The sequence below is a fragment of the Oncorhynchus tshawytscha genome, linkage group LG07 (assembly GCF_018296145.1).
Source record: "Oncorhynchus tshawytscha isolate Ot180627B linkage group LG07, Otsh_v2.0, whole genome shotgun sequence".
Taxonomy (NCBI): Eukaryota; Metazoa; Chordata; class Actinopteri; order Salmoniformes; family Salmonidae; genus Oncorhynchus; species Oncorhynchus tshawytscha.
Window position 1 is genome coordinate 9,202,654 of NC_056435.1, and position 20,214 is coordinate 9,222,867.

General features: G+C 43.1%; 2 protein-coding genes across 7 annotated transcripts in view; one reads left to right on the forward strand and one right to left on the reverse strand.

Moving 5' to 3' along the window:
- The first annotated feature begins 3,104 nt into the window (after positions 1-3,104).
- Positions 3,105-8,878, forward strand: LOC112253806 (ras-related protein ralB-B). 2 transcript variants are annotated; one of them, XM_024425804.2, is made up of 5 exons: positions 3,105-3,253; positions 4,527-4,708; positions 4,887-5,095; positions 7,545-7,722; positions 7,972-8,878. In XM_024425804.2, exons 2-5 carry the CDS (start codon positions 4,595-4,597, stop codon positions 8,080-8,082), a joined length of 612 nt encoding a protein of 203 aa, XP_024281572.1. In that variant the 5' UTR covers positions 3,105-3,253; positions 4,527-4,594; the 3' UTR covers positions 8,083-8,878. The 2 variants fall into 2 exon arrangements, with proteins under 2 accessions (XP_024281572.1, XP_024281574.1); XM_024425806.2 differs by having other exon boundaries at positions 3,147-3,170.
- Positions 8,879-11,524: 2,646 nt separating this feature from the next.
- Positions 11,525-20,214, reverse strand: part of LOC112253877 (tyrosine-protein phosphatase non-receptor type 4) — a 40,873-nt gene continuing 32,183 nt past the window's right edge. For 4 of the 5 annotated variants that reach the window (XM_042324075.1, XM_042324074.1, XM_042324073.1 and 1 more), the window contains 8 exons: positions 18,051-18,141; positions 17,839-17,903; positions 17,419-17,565; positions 17,115-17,243; positions 16,789-16,937; positions 16,328-16,463; positions 15,547-15,695; positions 11,525-15,294 (listed from right to left, as the gene is read on the reverse strand). In XM_042324075.1, the coding sequence (XP_042180009.1) occupies positions 14,415-15,294; positions 15,547-15,695; positions 16,328-16,463; positions 16,789-16,937; positions 17,115-17,243; positions 17,419-17,565; positions 17,839-17,903; positions 18,051-18,141 (1,746 nt within the window). In that variant the 3' untranslated portion in view covers positions 11,525-14,414. The remainder of the gene's footprint in view (positions 15,295-15,546; positions 15,696-16,327; positions 16,464-16,788; positions 16,938-17,114; positions 17,244-17,418; positions 17,566-17,838; positions 17,904-18,050; positions 18,142-20,214) is intronic. The other variant, XM_042324076.1, reaches the window with a different exon arrangement.

The following is a 20,214-nucleotide window of genomic DNA, read 5'->3' on the forward strand; positions in this document are numbered from 1 at the left end:
CACGCTGCATCTTTGTCCACTTCTTCCAACGAGCGTTACACTTTTTGTAGGCACTAACTCCGCCATGGTTTGTTGGACAAAATTAAGAAAATGAATGGTGTTTTTGGAGGGTTTTTGGATAAACCCCGAAAACAAGGTCTGTGGCAGACAGGTTTATGAGATTTTATACGTTTTGTGAGTTTAAAAGAATTGATGTTATAGAAAAAGCACATAAAGGCTTCATAATTCATAAAGGTCATGTTAACTGCTATTATCTCATAGAACAAAACGTATAAGATCTCCTAAGCCTGTGTTAAGGATTGGACCCTTTTTTCCCCAATTTTAACCTAAAATGACATACACAAATCTAACAGCCTGTAGCTCAGGGCCTGAAGCAAGGATATGCATATTCTTGATACCATTTGAAAGGAAAAACTTTGAAGTTAGTGGAAATCTGAAAGTAATGTAGGAGAATAAAACACATTAGATCTGGTTAAAGATAATACAAAAAAAACATTTTTTGTTTGTTTTTGTATTTTTCCATATTTGAAATGCAAGAGAAAGCCCACTGTATTATTGCAGTTTAGGTGCAATTTAGATTTTGACCACTAGATGGGAGCAGTGTACGTGAAATGTTTTAGACTGATCAAATTAACCATTGCATTACTGTTCAAAATATTGTATTAAGGCTGCCCAGATGTGCCTAATTGGTTTAATGATACATTTTCAAGTTCATAACTGTGCACTCTTCAAACAATAGCATGGTATTCTTTCACTGTAAAAGCTACTGTAAATTGGACAGTGCAGTTAGATTAACAAGAATTTAAGCTTTCTGCCCATATAAGACATGTCTATGTCCTGGGAAGTTTTCATGTTAACTACAACCGTCCCGTTGGGGGGACACTGGTCCCGTAGAGGTTTCATCAGACCTTATTTTCATAATTTATTCCAAAACCCTATTCTTTACTCATTAATCTTTCCCTAGGGATGGCTGAACAAACCAGAGGTAACTCATTTCTGGGTTTTGGGACTAGAAGCTGGCAAGCTCTATAGAGCCCCACAGTGGGGTTGTTATAATACCCATAAAACCTAGTGGTCAACAGGGTAATGATTCCAATTGTTTTTACACCATTCATTTTTTCCCATAGGGGATTTTAAAAACACTTAAAATAAGGGCTGTGTTTTGTGGAGGCTTAACCTGGCGTGACGTTTTGATAACCATGTAAATCTCTCTCGGACATGGTGACACCACTTAGGAGGCCCTAGTTGTAACAACTTGTGAGAAAATCTTCCACCTAACCCTGAGGAAAACGGAATGTTTTTGGTACATGTTTTCTTATACTTTCAGCATGCCTAGATTATGGAATAGAAAGACAGACAATGGAGTACCTCTCCACACTTTGAAAAGAGATGTAGCAGATCATGTAGCAAAGCAGGGGAAGTCTATCAGATCAAAGTTGTATGGCACATGTCACGTCACTCTGTACAGATTCTGCAAAGAGAGAAAGAAGCTACTGGACAGGAGCATGTACGGGCCATTGAAGAAAATGGTGAACTCAGCCAGTGATGCCTGTTTGAGGATGAAGCCCGGAAAGACCTGCCTCCCAGATCTCCTCTTCAGACACCACTCAGGCCCCTGTGCCCACAGTTATCCAGGCCACCTCTCCAACTTCCTTCTAAGCCACCCCTCCAACTGCCTTCCAGGCCACCTCTCCAACTGCCTTCCAGGCCACCTCTCCAACTGCCTTCCAGGCCACCCCTCCAACTGCCTTCCAGGCCACCTCTCCAGTCACTTCACAGGGCACCTCCCCACATGTATCAGGCTGTGGTTGGGAAACACCTGATTTCTCTTCTAATTTCAACCCAGTTGATGTACGCCCCTTCCTAAAAGCAGGGTTCAGGAAAATTACAAAAAGGGGTAGGAAGAGGAGAAAACTGTGATTTTGACAGATACACCCATCACGCAGGCACTGGAAGAAGAGCATAAAAAGTCAAGAACTCAGAAGGCAAAAATAAAAATTGCCCTGATGAAAACAATAGCTGGAAAGAAGCAAGCCAAGACAAACCACACTGAACAACAACAAAAAAACGACCCTGCCTAAGAAAAAAGGCAAAACAAAGCAGATTGAACCAGAATATTCCAGAAGGAAAATGTGTGTGCATGGAGCACTTTAACAATTCCAAAGAGGTCTGGGTGCATTGCTGGGAATGCAAATTATGGGCCCACCAAGCTTGTACCCCAGGACAGATATACAACTGTCACAAATGTGACTCTGATTAAGTGAGCATGTCCAACAGTCACACACACAGACACACACCACAAACGTTCAGGTGTAGGTGTTTCGTTTAGCCTAGTTGTTGTTTGGTTGAGAAATACCACTTAGTGGAGGGTAAAATAATACACATTTTATTATTTAAGGTTATTATAATTTCTGCCCAACAAAATGTTTAACATGGCAATGTTGCTCTCACGCACTTTTCATTCTGTTACAATTCACCCCAAGCACTGTTACTAACCCTGACCATGGGGTAAATTGTAACACTTTCACTCCTTGTATTTAAGACAACACCATGCATTTGCAATTTGATTTACATATATAATAACCACACCAATTTGTGTGGACAGCTGTAGGTTGTTTGTATCAAGTTTCGAATACACCACCATAAACTGAGAAACTGACGAAAAGTGTTAAAACCACCATATCTCCCCTACTCAATACATCCAAAGCATGCAGCAAACAAGGGCATTATTGTCACCATAACAGGTGAATAATGGGCGTTTTTCAGGCGGAGTTTTAATGCTAGTTTGGTTTATAAAGGCAAAAATGCATATGTATGGTGTGCGCCAACTTTCTAAACATTCATATTTTTTACATGCACAGTCTTTAAAAAAATGGCGCATTCCTTTTGAACGGTCATCCAACTCGGAATTCCAACTCGGGAACTCGGGCCTCTTTCTAGAGCTTCGACATTCCGACGTGAAGATCACTGACATCATGGTTTATTTTTAACGCGGCATCAACGTCGCCATGACATCGCCTACAAGTGTGATCGGAGAGAAGCAGTCCTAGCCAATCTTGTTCATATTGTACGATCTTTGGTGGCACAATTCCATATGACGTCACATCCGGTTCATATAATCGTTATCACACGACGTCCGGGAGTGGTCAAAATATCCGCATTTGCGGCTGGTAAGTGGAACTTGCCCTCTACTTTAGCTTTCCCATGGTGTATACCGGATAACAGCAAAGAAAGACACCAAACACATTACGAGGTGAGACGTTTGCTATCTCTATGCACTTTTGTAGAAGTATGTACAAGTGGAAATCGATATCAGAAGCGGATTTTTATTTATATTTTATCTTGGTCCAACATACCACTGTTTGCGCAACGTCTGTCGATTGACATATTCTCATCCAATATTCGGTTGACCACATCTAATTTGTATCTATCCAATCGAGAGCTGCTCCTTGAGAGAAAGTGGCAGGTAGACCGTAGCAGAAGTCTCAAATCAATTTATTTGGATCTATTTTGATTTTGGTAGAGGTGCAGTCGGGTAGGCTGTTGGGAGTGTTTATCTGACTGGATAAAAAAAAGCCCCCTTGGGCAGAAGTTAGGGCACTTAAAAGCGACATGTTTAGCTGCTTTGTTTTAAAAATAGCCAAAAGTTATGGGGAAGTTATGGCTTATAGTTGTGAACAGTGTTTTATTACGATTTTAGTTTCTGTTTTGGAACTGACAATAAGGCCTATTACGTTGTGGGAATGTTTCCTCGGGTCTTGTTGCAATACATTGTTCATTTAATAAAAAATAAAAAATCATATTTGGATCCTCATTAGCTTTTGCAGAAGCAGCAGCTACACTTGACATGATGCCAACATTCAGTTGATGACACTTACAAGAGGTTCTCTCACACTTTCTTCTTTTGCTTTCTCCTCCTCTTGTTGTATGCCTGATTTATAAATCCATTGCATGATCTACTGATATCATTCCTTCAGATTATTTTAACTATGGTCCTTGCTATCTGGGGTCCTTGGGACGTCTCTACTCCATAAAAATGTTAAATGGGGGGGGGGTCAGCAAACAGACACGCTTCAACAGATGACAAACATAGGTACACGGTAAGGGTTTAACAATATACACTTTTTTACGTATCGACTGCATAGCGAATCAGAGGTTCATTAAAAAAAAAACTGCTGTGAAGGTATGTACTGAAAGTACAGTAGGCTAGGTAGTAGTAGGCTACAACATGCCTGTGTTATCATTGTAACCTTCATAATTTTGCCCTTGAAGGCTGCTACACCACTGCTGCCGTCATGAATTAAATTATAGGGGTCAGTTGAATAGGATTTTTCGACAGCCTGTTTCAGCCAGCTGCCATTTTGAAATTGGCTGTTTTGTCAACCTTTTAGGTCCATGTGGATCTGTTTTGACGTTAGATGTACATGCGTATACAAAACCCTGCCTTCTTTCTCTGAACACTTTTCTGCAACTTTTTTTAATGTTTAGTTTTGTAGGCTAATTTACATGTTTGTGTCCAACTGTAGGAAGTTCTGGTGTTGGTGGAGGCAGTTTCCATTAGTGTAGCAGCAGTGGACAGTGTCCAAATCCAAAGATGGCTACGGGAAAGAGTAAGAACCAGAGCTCTCTGGTGCTGCACAAGGTGATCATGGTGGGAAGTGGAGGTGTTGGGAAGTCAGCCCTCACTCTGCAGTTCATGTATGACGAGGTAAGAGCGATAAGTCTGGTTGTTACCAGACTCTGTACATTGCTCCCTTTGTAGCATGTGGTGGACACTGAGGCTAAAGAGAGACTTGGGCAAGCTGCCACACAAACCTCCAAAACTGCTTTTCCATTGAAAAGAGTTTACGATTCTGTAAATAAAATAATTCCTTCCCTTCTCCTAGTTTGTGGAGGATTACGAGCCCACCAAGGCAGACAGCTACAGGAAGAAGGTGGTGCTGGATGGAGAGGAGGTCCAGATCGACATCCTGGACACAGCTGGACAGGAGGACTATGCTGCCATCAGAGACAACTACTTCAGGAGCGGAGAGGGCTTCCTGCTAGTCTTCTCCATCACTGAACACGAGTCGTTCACTGCCACCTCAGAGTTCAGGTACGTCTACGCTGATAGGTACGCCCACCAAAACTTAAGGACCAGGCAAGGAGGGCATTAATCAGAGAGGCAACAAAGAGACCAAAGATAACCCTGAAGGAGCTGCAAAGCTCCACAGCGGAGATTGGAGTATCTGTCCATAGGACCACTTTAAGTTGTACATTCCACAGAGCTGGGCTTTACTGAAGAGTGGACAGAAAAAAAAGCCATTGCTTAAAGAAAAAAATAAGCTAACACCATTTGGTGTTTGCCGAAAGGCATGTGGGAGACTCCCCAAACATATGGAAGAAGGTACTCTGGTCAGATGAGACTACAATTGAGCATTTTGGCCATAAAGGAAAATGTTAAGTCTGGCGCAAACCTAACACCTCTAATCACCCCGAGAACACCAGCCCCACAGTGACGCATGGTGGTGGCAGCATCATGCTCTTGGGATGTTTTTCATCTGCAGGGACTGGGAAACTGGTCAGAATTGAAGGAATGATGGATGGTGCTAAATACAGGGGAAGTCTTGTGGGAAACCTGTTTCAGGCTTCCAGAGATTTGAGACTGGGATGGAGGTTCACCTTCCAGCAGGACAATGACCCTAAGCATACTAAAGCAACACTTGCATGGTTTAAGGGGAGACATTTAAATGTCTTGGAATAGCGTAGTCAAGGCCCAGACCTCAATCAAATCAAATTTATTTATATAGCCCTTCGTACATCAGCTGATATCTCAAAGTGCTGTACAGAAACCCAGCCTAAAACCCCAAACAGCAAGCAATGCAGGTGTAGAAGCACGGTGGCTAGGAAAAACTCCCTAGAAAGGCCAAAACCTAGGAAGAAACCTAGAGAGGAACCAGGCTATGTGGGGTGTCCAGTCCTCTTTTGGCTGTGCCGGGTGGAGATTATAACAGAACATGGCCAAGATGTTCATAAATGACCAGCATGGTCCAATAATAATAAGGCAGAACAGTTGAAACTGGACCAGCAGCACGGCCAGGTGGACTGGGGACAGCAAGGTGTCATGTCAGGTAGTCCTGAGGCATGGTCCTAGGGCTTAGGTCCTCCGAGAGAGAGAAAGAAAGAGAGAATTAGAGAGAGCACACTTAAATTCACACAGGACACCGAATAGGACAGGAGAAGTACTCCAGATATAACAAACTGACCCCAGCCCCCGACACAAACTACTGCAGCATAAATACTGAAGACTGAGACAGGAGGGGTCAGGAGAATCTGTGTTATGACTTCAAGATAGCTGTACACCAGCGGAACCCATCCAACTTGAAGCAGCTGGAGCAGTTTTGCCTTGAAGAATGGGCAAAAATCCCAGTGGCTAGATGTGCCAAGCTTATAGAGACATACCCCCAAGAGACTTGCAGCTGTAATTGCTGCAAAAGGTGGCTCTGCAAAGTATTGACTTTGGGTGGGGGGGACTAGTTATGCACACTGAAGTTGTCTGTTTTTTCCTCGTCTTTGTTTCACAATAAAAAACATATTTTGTATCTTCAAAGTGGTAGGCATGTTGTGTAAATCAAATGATACAAACACCCCAAAAAGCCATTTTAATTCCAGGTTGTAAGGCAACAAAATAGGAAAAATGCAAAGGGGGGAATACTTTCGCAAGCCACTGTACATGTAATTAGTTAGAACATTAAGTGCTTTATATATGTTATCATTGAGTGATCCACAATCCATGAGATCTATGTATTGAATGTAGAAGGGCAATTCCATGGTAAAGGAATTAGGCTTTGACTGTTTTTTCACTTAACGTATGCCAAACAAAAACCATTTCAAAGTTTAAGAAACCATACAACTTTATGCACAAGGACTATTTTGAACATTTTCCACTGAATAATGTACAAAAATGAATCTCCCTCCGGTTTTTATGCGACCACGTTTGGCAAAAACAGTTGAATATCTGCTCCTAATTTAAGATTCAAAGATGTTTGCAGAAAGAATGTGGTGTCAGCTATGACGTGGCATCTTGCGTTGGGGGAAAAAATCTCTTTTGGTAATAGAACTACAGTAAGTGAAGTGGATTTACACCCGGTACAGGAATTACATCATGGGTCCTTGATCTGTACCACACAGAAATGCATAATTATGGATATGTCATTCTCCTTGTTTTACGAGTCTGGACATCACAGTACAGTAGGGTGCAACTTAATACAGTAAGGTAGAGTTCAGTTGCAGTAAAGTACAATATACTCTACTGCACTGTACTTTTCTTTTGTGTAAATTGTATTTAACCTCTTATTGAACTAAAGCTAATGTGACCCATGTTATTGTACTGCTACTGTACGCTCTACTCACTGTACTGTGCTATCCAAACTTGTGAAACATACGTCTGTGATGGGTTCAGATTTGGTCCGTCTGTGGACGGGAACGTACAGTACCTTCAGGAAGTGTTCATACCCCCTGATGAACTGGGTCTTCATCAGGACTAATGTGTTGTGTCTTCCTAGGGAGCAGATTATGCGGGTGAAAGCAGAGAACGATACCATCCCTCTGTTGGTGGTGGGGAACAAGTCGGATCTGGAGGACCGCAGGCAGGTGTCGTTGGACGAGGTCCGGGCCAAGGCAGAGGAGTGGGGGGTGCAGTACGTGGAGACCTCAGCCAAGACACGAGCCAACGTCGACAAGGTATGTAACCAAACTTAAACGTACTGTCCACTTTGCTACAGTAGGACTAGGAACAATATACCTTTGTGTAATTTCTTACTTAGGATTTATACTTTTTAGATGGGGGGGGGGATTATGTTATCAAAATATGTTTCTGGGAACAAGAGATCAGAAACTGCAAGCATGATTAGAAACAACCTTTTACAGTAAATCAACTTCCATTGTCAAAGTAACTATAGTGTTGAACTAACAGCTGTCCATCCTTTTCAGGTGTTCTTTGATCTTATGAGGGAGGTGCGAAAAAAGAAAATGTCAGAGAGCAAGGATAAGGGTGGAAAAGAAGGCAAGATCAAGAAGGCTTTCAAATGTTGTCTGCTTTGATCTAGACCAGACCTTTCAGTCAGACACACAGAGCCAAACCAGACTAGAGCCTCCGCAGCACAGTGGCATTAGACAGGGACATGTTCATTAGGACATACTGTAGCAAAATATTTCAAAACCTTTCTTATTGGACAATATATTACGTCTCCCTTTGGAGCATTTTCTTCAGTTTCTTGCCTACTGAACACAAACCAGATCTACAGATCCTTCCCACTGAACTGAGCCTTCTGCCATTTTAACACACATCAAATCCATACACAGTACCTCTCACATTGTGGCAGTCAGAGGGGTGGCCTAACCTATGTTAGTTATGCAAACCATCCTTTGTGCCACTGTTGGGGACGGGTCCAGAGGGGACTGTTTAGATGAAGTGCCTCAACATTGATCGTGAATATATAGGTTATGATCACAGACAATCACTCACTCGCACACTACTTAAATATGGCCTTGGTTTGATGCTCACTTGTAGGAGTAGGTAGCCTCATCACCAAGAGAAATTGGCTATGCTGTTTGATGTCTTACTGTTTGCACTGCAATCAATTTTATATTCCTACTACCACTACTACACCACTTTTTAAAATGTATTTATGGTCCACCGCATGAAAATCAGTCAGATAATTAAGTCACCTCATTCATAATCCAACATATTGTCCACATGTACAATCCAACATGTACTATATCCACATTGTGTATATAATACCAGTCAAAAGTTTGGACACACCTACTCATTCAAGGTTTTTATTTTATTTGACTATTTTCTACATTGCAGAATAATAGTGAAGACATCAAAACTATGAAACGACACACATGGAATCATCTAGTGCTGAGCACTTGTTGGCTGCTTTTCCTTCATTCTGCGGTCCAACTCATCCCAAACCATCTCAACTGGGTTGAGGTCGGGGGATTGTGGAGGCCAGGGCATCTGATGCAGCACTCCCATCACGCTCCTTCTTGGTCAAATAGCCCTTACACAGCCTGGAGGTGTGTTTTGGGTCATTGTCCTGTTGAAAAACAAATGATAGTCCCACTAAGCGGAAACCAGATGAGATGGCGTATCGCTGCAGAATGCTGTAGTAGCCATGCTGGTTAAGTGTGTATTGAATTCTAAATAAATCACAGTGTCACCATCACACCACCTCCTCCATGCTTCACAGTGGGAACCACATATGTGGAGATCATCCGTTCACCTAATCTGCATCTCACAAAGACACGGCGGTTGGAACCAAAAATCTCAAATTTGGACTCATCAGACCAAAGGACAGATTTCCACCGGTCTAATGTCCATTGCTCATGTTTCTTGGCCTAAGCAAGTCTCTTCTTATTATTGGTGTCCTTTAGTAGTGGTTTCTTTGCAGCAATTCGACCATGAAGGCCTGATTCATGCAGTCTCCTCTGAACAGTTGATGTTGAGATGTGTCTGTTACTTGAACTCTGAAGCATTTATTTGGGCTGCAATCTGAGTCTGGTAACTCTAATGAACTTATCCTCTGCAGCAGAGGTAACTCTGGGTCTTCCTTTCCAGTGGCGGTCCACATGAGAGCCAGTTTCATCATAGCGCTTGGTCTTTTCAACTGCTCTTGAATAAATGTTCCGTATTGACTGACCTTCATGTCTTAAAGTAATGATGGACTGTTGTTTCTCTTTCCTTATTTGAGCTGTTCTTGCCATAAGGTCTTTTAGCCCTAGTTGGTATATTCTGCACATCACCCCTACCTTGTCACAACACATCTGATTGGCTCCAAAAAATTGAGGAAAGAAATTCCACAAATTAACTTTTCACAAGGCACACCTGTTAATTGAAATGCATTCCAGGTGACTACCTAATGCAGCTGGTTGAGAGGATGCCGAGAGTGCAAATCTGTCATCAAGGCATGGGGTGGCCACTTTGAAGAATCTCATGAAATATTTTTGATTAAAAAAAAACTTTTTTGGTTACTACATGATTCCATATATGTTATTTCATAGTTTGTCTTCACTATTATTCTACAATGTAGTAAAAATAAAGAAAAGCTGTAAAATGAGTAGGTGTGTCCAAACTTTTGACTTTTGTCGACTGCACTTTTTCTCCACAAAAATGTCAATGTTTCAGTGTTGCCTTTCTAATTCTACACTTGAAACTGAAGCATTAAACTAAATTACTGTTTGTGTGCACACTTATTATGGGTTATATACAAACCGTTTTTGTGTTACCAAATAAAGTTCTCTTTTGTAATGAATTTGTAGTGTGGCTCAGTTTTTAAAAGAAGCCCCTGTATATCCTAAATTGAAATGCAATTGACCCCAACCCTGCTGTCCAACTTCTGGGTCTGTCACCTCCTGAGTATCAGTCGCCAGTTATTTAAGGTCAAAGGTGCTGTTCAAAATGTGCATGAAGAGTGCAGTAAAGAATTGCATCCTTGTCGGATGTGCTGGACTTTTTGTTGCTGGTGTGGTTTGACTAGTGCCTTTGATGTGTTTGAGGGCAGCAGAGCACCAAAAGGTTTTATGTTTGAGTGTCATAAAACACCATTCTGGTGCTGTACAACTTGACTTTGAATGACTGGACGACAGAGGCCTTATGTGGCCTTCAGTCTGTTAACACTCTGTTGCAAAGCGGCAGGACTGGGACATATTCATTAGTGCACGTTGTAGCAAACCATTTTTGCGGCATAAAACTAAACCAAACTAAAGTGTACCTTATTGGACAAGTCCAGGTAGTTCCTCCCTGTTTTAGCCTGCTTTCTTCTGTTTGGTGCTTAATGAATACGATCCAGGTCAGCCTTAGCACGCAGATGGCATGTCCCATTGACGGCTGGCTAACCTCTTCCCAGACCCCAAGTACATCCTATCTCACTTACACTCTACAACACCTATGGCCTGAGAAACCTCAACTAGTTCTGAAGACCCTTCTAGCTTGGCAAGAGAGCCCTCTACTGGCTCAAGTCATTCAGTCACTAAACACAAAATAAGAGACGAGCCACAGCTTCGTCAGACCTATAGCCTCTCTGTAGATTTTGCAATATCATGTCCTCCTGCGGTCAGAGAGGAATACAATACAACATCTTTGCTGTAGCCTAGTTGAGTCATTTGCCTCGATCATCAGCCACAGCAGTCTGAAATTGAACACTAGGTGGAGGCAGAGAGTCTTGATAGAAAGGTAAGAATTATTTTTGTTTCCTTCTGCTGAACATGGACAACTAGGCCTGTCTGTTACCAGCTGACTGCCCTATCCTGACCTGGTTATTAGTGTTACTGTAAACATACTGTCATAGAAAAGACTGTGTATACAGTAGAAATAGAATGGCCAGAATTCTGATTTCAATGGATGTTGATTCTATGGTGATTGTTGCTGTGGTGTTGAATCTAGAATGGTGAATGTGGAAAGGCAAATGAGTCTGTTGTTGTTGCTGTGTACATATTCACAGTCAAGGCATAGAAAGAAAGGACCATGTCAACCAAAAAATACAACAGAAATTTGACTTTACTTACAGAACATTGGCACCTTACTGACATGATATTGCTCCTATTTACAACAAAAACACAGAGCAGGTCGCAGACCAGGCAGAGCCCAGACTGATATTTACCTGCATTTACAAGTACAGTAGTATGAAAAATATTTCCCCTCAAAAGTCAAATTATACATCCCGTACGTTTTCGAACAACTAAAAGCTTGAGATCGATACATTCAATTTCTGTACAGCTTCACAACAAACATTACATTTGTACATCCTCCTGATTTTCATCTTTAAATATTTTTTCACTAGTTCACAGATTTAAGCTTATATTTACATCACAGTTGTGCAGAATGTTGTACTATTACTAAGTGATGATAAGATCGAAAAGCATCGTGCAAAAACAAAAAAACATACCACCCAGGTCTCCCTTGAAAAAGAGGCGTTTGACCTTAACGGGGACAACCTTGTAAAATAACATTCCAGTGCCTCAGTCTATTTCATGGTGAAGTGGTAGACACCGTCTGAGTCTCAAATGGCTCCCTATTCAGTGCACTACTTTTGACTAGAGCCCGGTCAAAAGTGGTGCACTTGTATAGGGAATAGGGTGCCATTTGGGACGCAGAGGGTGAGTGATCTGATTGGGCCGAAGTTCCCCGTCGCACAACAGCTTTTTGTAAACACGCCGACTTTCAGTAGATACACGTCCTTTCCAAATCACAAAACCAACTCACGGACCACTGTAAACATGGTCAGCAATAGTACCGCATAAACCCACTGCAGAAGTATCAGCAAGATGAAGTTTGACCAAGCCAGCTTTCTGATTTCAAAAGCACAATCGCATCTATCGATTCAACCGGAAATCATGGGAAGAAAATCACTTTGTGGGTTTCAATTGTCATAAAAAAAGAACAGTATTAATGGTGATTAATCTATTAGTCAGTGTACAGAGCTTCATGTTGCCAGTCCCAACTCTTTCCACTGTCACTGGACTTAAGGAGAGGACTTTTACACAGCATGCATCTATTGCAATGCTTTCCCATAACAATCCTTTCTAATTCCAGCAGGACTTTACACAAGTGGAAAAGTTTGGGACTTTTCTTCTCTTATAAAAATAACTTGGTCTCACATTCATTTCATTTCATTAAACCTTATAAATTAACATAGTCAATGTATACTAGTTACATTACACAAATCTAGATGACACCATATAGCTTAAATTTCCCATAGGGGTGTCTATATCCAACAAATATTAAGAAAATGCTAAATACAATTCCAACATTTTTTTTTTTGGGGGGTCTAATCATACATAGCAGCAAATATGCTACAAGTTCAGCTGAAAAGTGCTGACCATCTCCAAGAAGCAAAAGGGGTCTCTAATAAAAAAAATATCAGAAGCAAATCTATAGCTTGAGCCTTATAGCTTTTCAACACAATTTGAAAACTTTTTGTTTTACTCACAAGGCTAAAAACCTATTGGTCCTGAAAGCTCAGTCATTTTATGTAATGTATGTACCATCTGAATGTAATATACACCAACTGTCTAAAATCCTGATGTACAGTACCATGGTACCAAATACCCCGATGCTCTTAATCAGAGAGCTCTGAATACCTCATATTCAATTTCAAAATCTGATGCAATGACACTTGATAAACCACCTATGGACTGTACCAACCCAATCCCGCATGGCAAGGTCATTCTATGTTACTAGCAATAACAAAACCTGCATTAAAATACTGCCCGTTTTGGGCTAGTGGTATAGCATCTTCGAGAGACCGATGTACCGTCACATGTTGAGCCATCTGAATCAAAGTTGAATAGCTGCCTCAAAAATAACAACAACAACAACAACACCACATAGCGCCGAGCTCAATGGCAGGTAATCAGCTAATGAGATTATGGTAAAGGAGGAGGGAGGCCTCTCCTAACCAGTGGAGGCTGCTGAGTGGAGGACGGCTCATAACAATGGCTGGAATAGAGTCAATGGAATGGTATCAAACACGTGGTTTTCCATGTGGCCGATGCCATGCCAACGACTGCACTCCAGCCATGATTATGAGCCGTCCTCCCCTCTGCAGCCTCCACCGCTCCTAACCTTCCCCCGCCTTTGACCTTGGTTTGGGAAACACCTTCCCTGGAGATGATTCCAATCTGTAGACACACATAAAAGCCCAAAAGTATCCATCCGACAACCTACAGTCTCAATAAGAGAAATGAGATGATAAGATGAGTAGTGCCATAGGGTAGAAGTCAGAGCGCTTTACCAGGACCTTACATAGAGGGTCAACCCACTTTCGGAACGGATCTTCAGTTGACGATGAATAGTTTTTCGATTTCAAAAAGAAAATGGACTCTTTAAGTCTACGGAGTAATCAAAGCCAGAAAGACTAGTCTGAAGAAACCACTGATAAGACACTTGGGGATGATGCACTGATGGGTTGAAAACAAACGTCAGTCCATTTTCCATTGAGTTGTCGTGTTCATTATGAAGGTTTGTCTGAAAGTAATGGCACTGCAGCAATATTATCCAACCCAGCTACTGTTCTGTTTCTCACTTCGCTCTTGATCCTGGACACTTGCTAATATCCCAAATTCCAGTTGATCATCGTAACTTTGTTTCTTTTTTTCTTCTTCCGTTAATTCTCCAAAGTATGGCGTTTTGTCATCATAAAGTGCAACAGTGCTTTGTTTCCCCTCCCAGGCAGTTCGAGTGGTTGTTGGTAGTCGTCTCCATGCTTGTGTAGTCTCTCTTGCCAGGCTCAAGATGGCGGATGTGGGAAGAAACTATTGTGACTGAGGGAGTCAGACAGACAGTCTCTAGACAGACAGACTCTAGACAGACAGATAGACAGGCTGTGGAAGAAGAGGGTGGTGCTTAGGCCCATGCAGCCCTGTGTCAGTCAGTCAGTCCCAGGAGGGATAAAGCCGATTCTCTCTGTCTCTACCTCTGGCTCTGTGGGTGTCAGGAGCTCTAAGGTTGTCAAGGGCTTTGTAGGCGTCAGAGACTCTACGGGTGTCAGGGGCTTTGTGGGCGTCAGAGACTCTACGGGTATCAGGGGCTTTGTAGGCTTCAGAGACTCTATTGGTATCAGGGGCTTTGTGGGCGTCAGAGACTCTACGGGTGTCAGGGGCTTTGTGGGCGTCAGAGACTCTACGGGTATCAGGGGCTTTGCGGGTGTCAGAGACTCTACGGGTATCAGGGGCTTTGCAGGCGTCAGAGACTCTACGGGTATCAGGGGCTTTGCAGGCGTCAGAGACTCTACGGGTATCAGGGGCTTTGTAGGCTTCAGAGACTCTATTGGTATCAGGGGCTTTGTGGGTGCCAGAGACTCTACGGGTATCAGGGGCGTTGTGGGCGTCAGAGACTCTACGGGTGTCAGGGGCTTTGTAGGTGTCAGAGACTCTACGGGTGTCAGGGGCTTTGTAGGCGCCAGAGACTCTACGGGTATCAGGGGCTTTGTAGGCGTCAGAGACTCTACGGGTATCAGGGGCTTTGTAGGTGTCAGAGACTCTTCGGGTATCAGGGGCTTTGTAGGTGTCAGAGACTCTATGGGTATCAGGGGCTTTGTAGGCGTCAGAGACTCTACGGGTGTCAGGGGCTTTGTCGGCGTCAGAGACTCTACGGGTATCAGGGGCTTTGTAGGCGTCAGAGACTCTACGGGTGTCAGGGACTTTGTAGGCGTCAGAGACTCTACGGGTGTCAGGGGCTTTGTGGGCGTCAGAGACTCTACGGGTATCAGGGACTTTGTAGGCGTCAGAGACTCTACGGGTGTCAGGGGCTTTGGGTATCAGGGGCTTTGTGGGCAGAGACTCTACGGGTGTCAGGGGCTTTGTGGGCTTTGGGTGTCAGGGGCTTTGTGGGCGTCAGAGACTCTACGGGTGTCAGGGGCTTTGTGGGCGTGGGTGTCAGATACTCTTCGGGTATCAGGGGCTTTGTGGGCGTCAGAGACTTGTGGGGGCTTTGTGGGCGTCAGAGACTCTACGGGTATCAGGGGCTTTGTGGGCGTCAGAGACTCTACGGGTATCAGGGACTTTGTAGGCGTCAGAGACTCTACGGGTATCAGGGGCTTTGTAGGCGTCAGAGACTCTACAGGTGTCAGGGGCTCTGTGGCTGTCAGGGGTTTGACCTGCTCCTCCTCGTACACCTTGAGGATCGCCTCACAGACAAACCTGTACTGGCTCTGGAAGCAAACAGAGCAAAGAGACCGAGGTCAAATGGGAGTGAACAGTACTGACGACAGCAAGGTCATAGAGTAACTAGATTCATCCTAGCAGCAGAAACATAGCTTAGGCCAACACATTCCTCTGTTGATAGATGCGCTAGAATTATACACAAATCCGAATTTGTTAGTATTTTTTTGGCTTCGGATGTGATTTAGGCACTGACATGGACTTAGAACATCAATTTCCGTTGTTTGTCTATGAGTAATTGTAATGCTGCAAGTTTAAAACTGAAGATTTTTTTCCAATTTGGGCCCACTTAGAATCGTTTATTAACCATTATTTTACCAGGTATATTGGCAGAAAATACATATCTTGTACACCAAGGACCCGGGAAGAGTTGCTGTGTAGAGAAGAATGGGCCGATTTGAAAGCTATAAAATAACAAATTAGCAGCTCGCGACATGCTAATTTCTTTTTAAGTAGCTCTTATGCTCGAAAAGGTTGGAGACCCCTGGTCTAAGTCAACCCCGTCTGTTTTGCCCCATAGTTGCGCACGTGTCGGCTTTGTTGCTAAACAACCAACCCGTATTGAGGATAGAGCCTCTGCTCTTCTCTTAGTCTCATTTCTATGCATCACAGATCAGATTACCGGAGTCTGGATCATCATGGCCCTCTGGTCTCTCATTGTCCTCACGATATCCAACGGATACACGGGCTGATTGCACTCAATCAAACACATGGCTGTTTCCATGGTGATGAGCACCCCCGTCCGACCAATCCCAGCGCTGCAGAGACACAGAGGACGAGGTGAGTGAGATGAGGCTGAAGATGGCAGCAATGACAGAAGAGGATTCAAATCCTCGTTCCCGCCACTTACACTACAATCAATCACTGTTGCTACAACAACGTGCAAAGTGTCTTAACGTCTGATTCGAAGAAAAAGCCAAGTTGTGAGGCAGATGTACAAAGGCTTATATTTTTCAAAGATGTTGTGTAAAATTCCTTAGACCTACTTCAAAGCTGTACCAACAGCGAGATGGCTTACAGATGTTAGTTGAGGGGATAAGAGCTTACTCGTTAGTTTATGCAGTATTTGTGTAAGAACCTTACCTGCAGTGTACTATGACCGGCTCCTCCTTGCCCTCCCTCTTTCTGTGGACCAGACTGACAAAGTCCAGGAAGTCAGTGTAGTCGTCTGGTACACCGTGGTCAGGCCAGGCCACGTACTGGATCTGAGTCAGCGACCTGCTCTCCTCACTCTAAATAAAATCCATCAAATGTATTTGGATGTTTTTATACTTTTTTTCCATACAGTTTTCGCTAAGTGCAAGAAGTAATCTCGGTTAACCCAGAAATAAAATCTCAAGTCATTTTGGTCAGATGCTCGATGTTTACGTAGTCTGTCCACGAGAGACGATACAAGAAATGGTCCTTACCTCCAGGTGTGTGAGAATTATCTCTCTGACCAGGAATGCTGATTGCTCTTCTTCTGTCACACAGGACACCTGGAAGTCCCCATGGGTAGCAATGGCACCAGGGTTCGGCCAATACTGATGACACTTCACCTTGGAACGAAACAAAAGGAACACTGGAGATAAGAGGAGGAATATTTTGTCTATTTTCTTTGTGGAGATTGGAAACGTCTTCAATTTTCACCACAAGAACTTCCAAAACAAGACCACAAGCATTGGGAAGGGGCTGAAATGGAGAGAGCGAACCCTGGTTGGGGATGTGACATACCCGTCCTCTCTCCACCTGCGTGGTGAGCATGACCACCATGTTGGAGCCCTGTTCCCAAGTCATCCTCCAGAAGTCAGAGCAGGTGGCGGGCAGCGGGCCCTGGCACGCGATGTAGCGGTTTACAGCACTGGCCGCTGGGATCACCATCTATGGGCCAGGAGAATGGCATGGGTTGGCAAATATACACATACGTACAGCTGCATATTGGCAAATTTATATATGTAAGCATAATCCATGTTTCAGTCTATGTACACACACTTTAAGAAGTGTTGAGTATCTATCAAGAAAAGTATCATCTCTTTCCAGGGGTGTTTTTGTCTCTGTGATATTCATTACCTAGTCGAAGGAAGGTGTCCGGTCTTGGTAATAAAATCAAAGAGTGTTGAGTATCAAGAAAAGAAGAAGGGAGAAGGCCCTCACATTGATGTAATTTGCATTGATATAGTCCCCGTCCTTGCCCCTCAGAATAACCCTGGTGGCGTCATCTGTGAGACGGCAGATACAGGAAGAGAGAGAGGATGAGAGAAGAAAGCGGTGGCAGTTGAGACAGAGGGCATTTACTTACGTCACTGTATAAGGAAGTACAGCATATGTGACAGAAGAGGTCAGTTCTGATGGTTCAGTATACTCACACGGTGAAATGTCTCGATATCGATTTTTGGAAATGTTCTGAGGTAATTTGGCACATGACATTGTCAATCCAGGCCTTTTCCGGTAGAGTTGCTGAGAAACATCACAACAACAAAAAACAATGGTTAACATTTGTCCCAAGTTAACTGAAGTTCAGACCGGGCCGTGACATGAGCTTGGTTTCTAGGTTACACCTAAACCACAATTCTCACTGATAACCAGTGGAACACAAACAGGAAACATTTGAGGCAGTGTGGAGCAATAACAGGAAGCAATAGACATTCAATATTTCCTTTCATCTCTCTATTTCTCTCTCGCCCGTCTCTCTTTCTGGTAAATGACTTACATGCTATGTGATCGGTCTTAGCCATGTGCAATGTGAACTGGTGGAAGCGATGAATAACCAACTGCATTTGATAACATCAAAGTGGACTGGGAGCAGTTCAGAGACACAGGGGCAACAGAGGCAATGCTAGTTACTTGGCCCATGTGAACAACAAGCATATACAATGTAGTTATTACACATGAGCACTTCAGAGTAGGCGTTCCCCAATGGAATTATGCAAATAGTTATACAAATCTTTTGATCAAACCGTGCCTGTATGGACCCAGTACTCGCAGGTTGGAATTTAATTGTAATATCATTTGGTGGCGTCTTATATTGGTCCTATTTCATGTGTTTTCTTGCATATCCCAACTCCCTCTGAGACACCTCTTAGAGAGTGAGGTTACGACCAGGGTCAGCCATTGTCAACGGTTAAGTGCCTTGCTCATTGGCACATCGACAGATTTTTCACTTTGTCGCTCTAACCACTAGGCTACCTGCAACCCTCATCAATTAAATCTCTTATTGGGATGACTCATGTATTGGAGGCAGCTCTGCAGGGAAGTCACCAGCTGGCATAGGGACAAAGTCATAAAATCTGATTTTAAACCTAACTCTAACTTTAATAACCACACACACACAAATTTTTTTTATTAACCACAAAAAAATCTTAATAATACCACACTGCTAACCTTATGCCTAACCCTAACCTTACATTAAGACCAAAAAATAAATGTTTGTTTTCATACATTTGTACAATATAGCCAATTTTGACTGTAACTGGCCCATCTACCAGAAATCACTCAGCTCTGCCTCCAGGACAAGATTCATTCCCATAAACGTCAACCTTCCAAGAACTCAGGCCTTCCAGCTAAACATACAGTGGGGCAAAAAAGTATTTAGTCAGCCACCAATTGTGCAAGTTCTCCCACTTAAAAGATGAGAGAGGCCTGTAATTTTCATCATAGGTACACGTCAACTATGACAGACAAAATGAGAAAAAGAATTCCAGAAAATCACATTTTAGGATTTTTAATGAATTTATTTGCAAATAATGGTGGAAAATAAGTATTTGGTCACCTACAAACAAGCAAGATTTCTGGCTCTCACAGACCTGTAAGAGGCTCCTCTGTCCTCCACTCGTTACCTGTATTAATGGCACCTGTTTGAACTTGTTATCAGTATAAAAGACACCTGTCCACAACCTCAAACAGTCACACTCCAAACTCCACTATGGCCAAGACTAAAGAGCTGTCAAAGGACACCAGAAAGAAAATTGTAGACCTGCACCAGGCTGGGAAGACTGAATCTGCAATAGGTAAGCAGCTTGGTTTGAAGAAATCAACTGTGGGAGCAATTATTAGGAAATGGAAGACATACAAGACCACTGATAATGTCCCTCGATCTGGGGCTCCACGCAACATCTCACCCCGTGGGGTCAAAATGATCACAAGAACGGTGAGCAAAAATCCCAGAACCACACGGGGGGACCTAGTGAATGACCTGCAGAGAGCTGGGACCAAAGTAACAAAGCCTACCATCAGTAACACACTATGTGGACTCAAATCCTGCAGTGCCAGACGTGTCCCCCTGCTTAAGCCAGTACATGTCCAGGCCCGTCGGAGGTTTGCTGGAGAGCATTTGGATGATCCAGAAGAAGATTGGGAGAATGTCATATGGTCAGATGAAACCAAAATAGAACTTTCTGGTAAAAACTCAACTCGTCGTGTTTGGAGGACAAAGAATGCTGAGTTGCATCCAAAGCACACCATACCTACTGTGAAGCATGGGGGTGGAAACATCCTGCTTTGGGGCTGTTTTTCTGCAAAGAGACCAGGATG

Coding starts and splice junctions, on each gene's coding strand:
- LOC112253806 (XM_024425804.2), top strand. CDS start 4,595: ATGGCTACGGGAAAGAGTAAGAACCAGAGCTCTCTGGTGCTGCACAAG. Junction 4,709..4,886: donor TGCAGTTCATGTATGACGAG/GTAAGAGCGATA, acceptor CCCTTCTCCTAG/TTTGTGGAGGATTACGAGCC. Junction 7,723..7,971: donor CACGAGCCAACGTCGACAAG/GTATGTAACCAA, acceptor CATCCTTTTCAG/GTGTTCTTTGATCTTATGAG.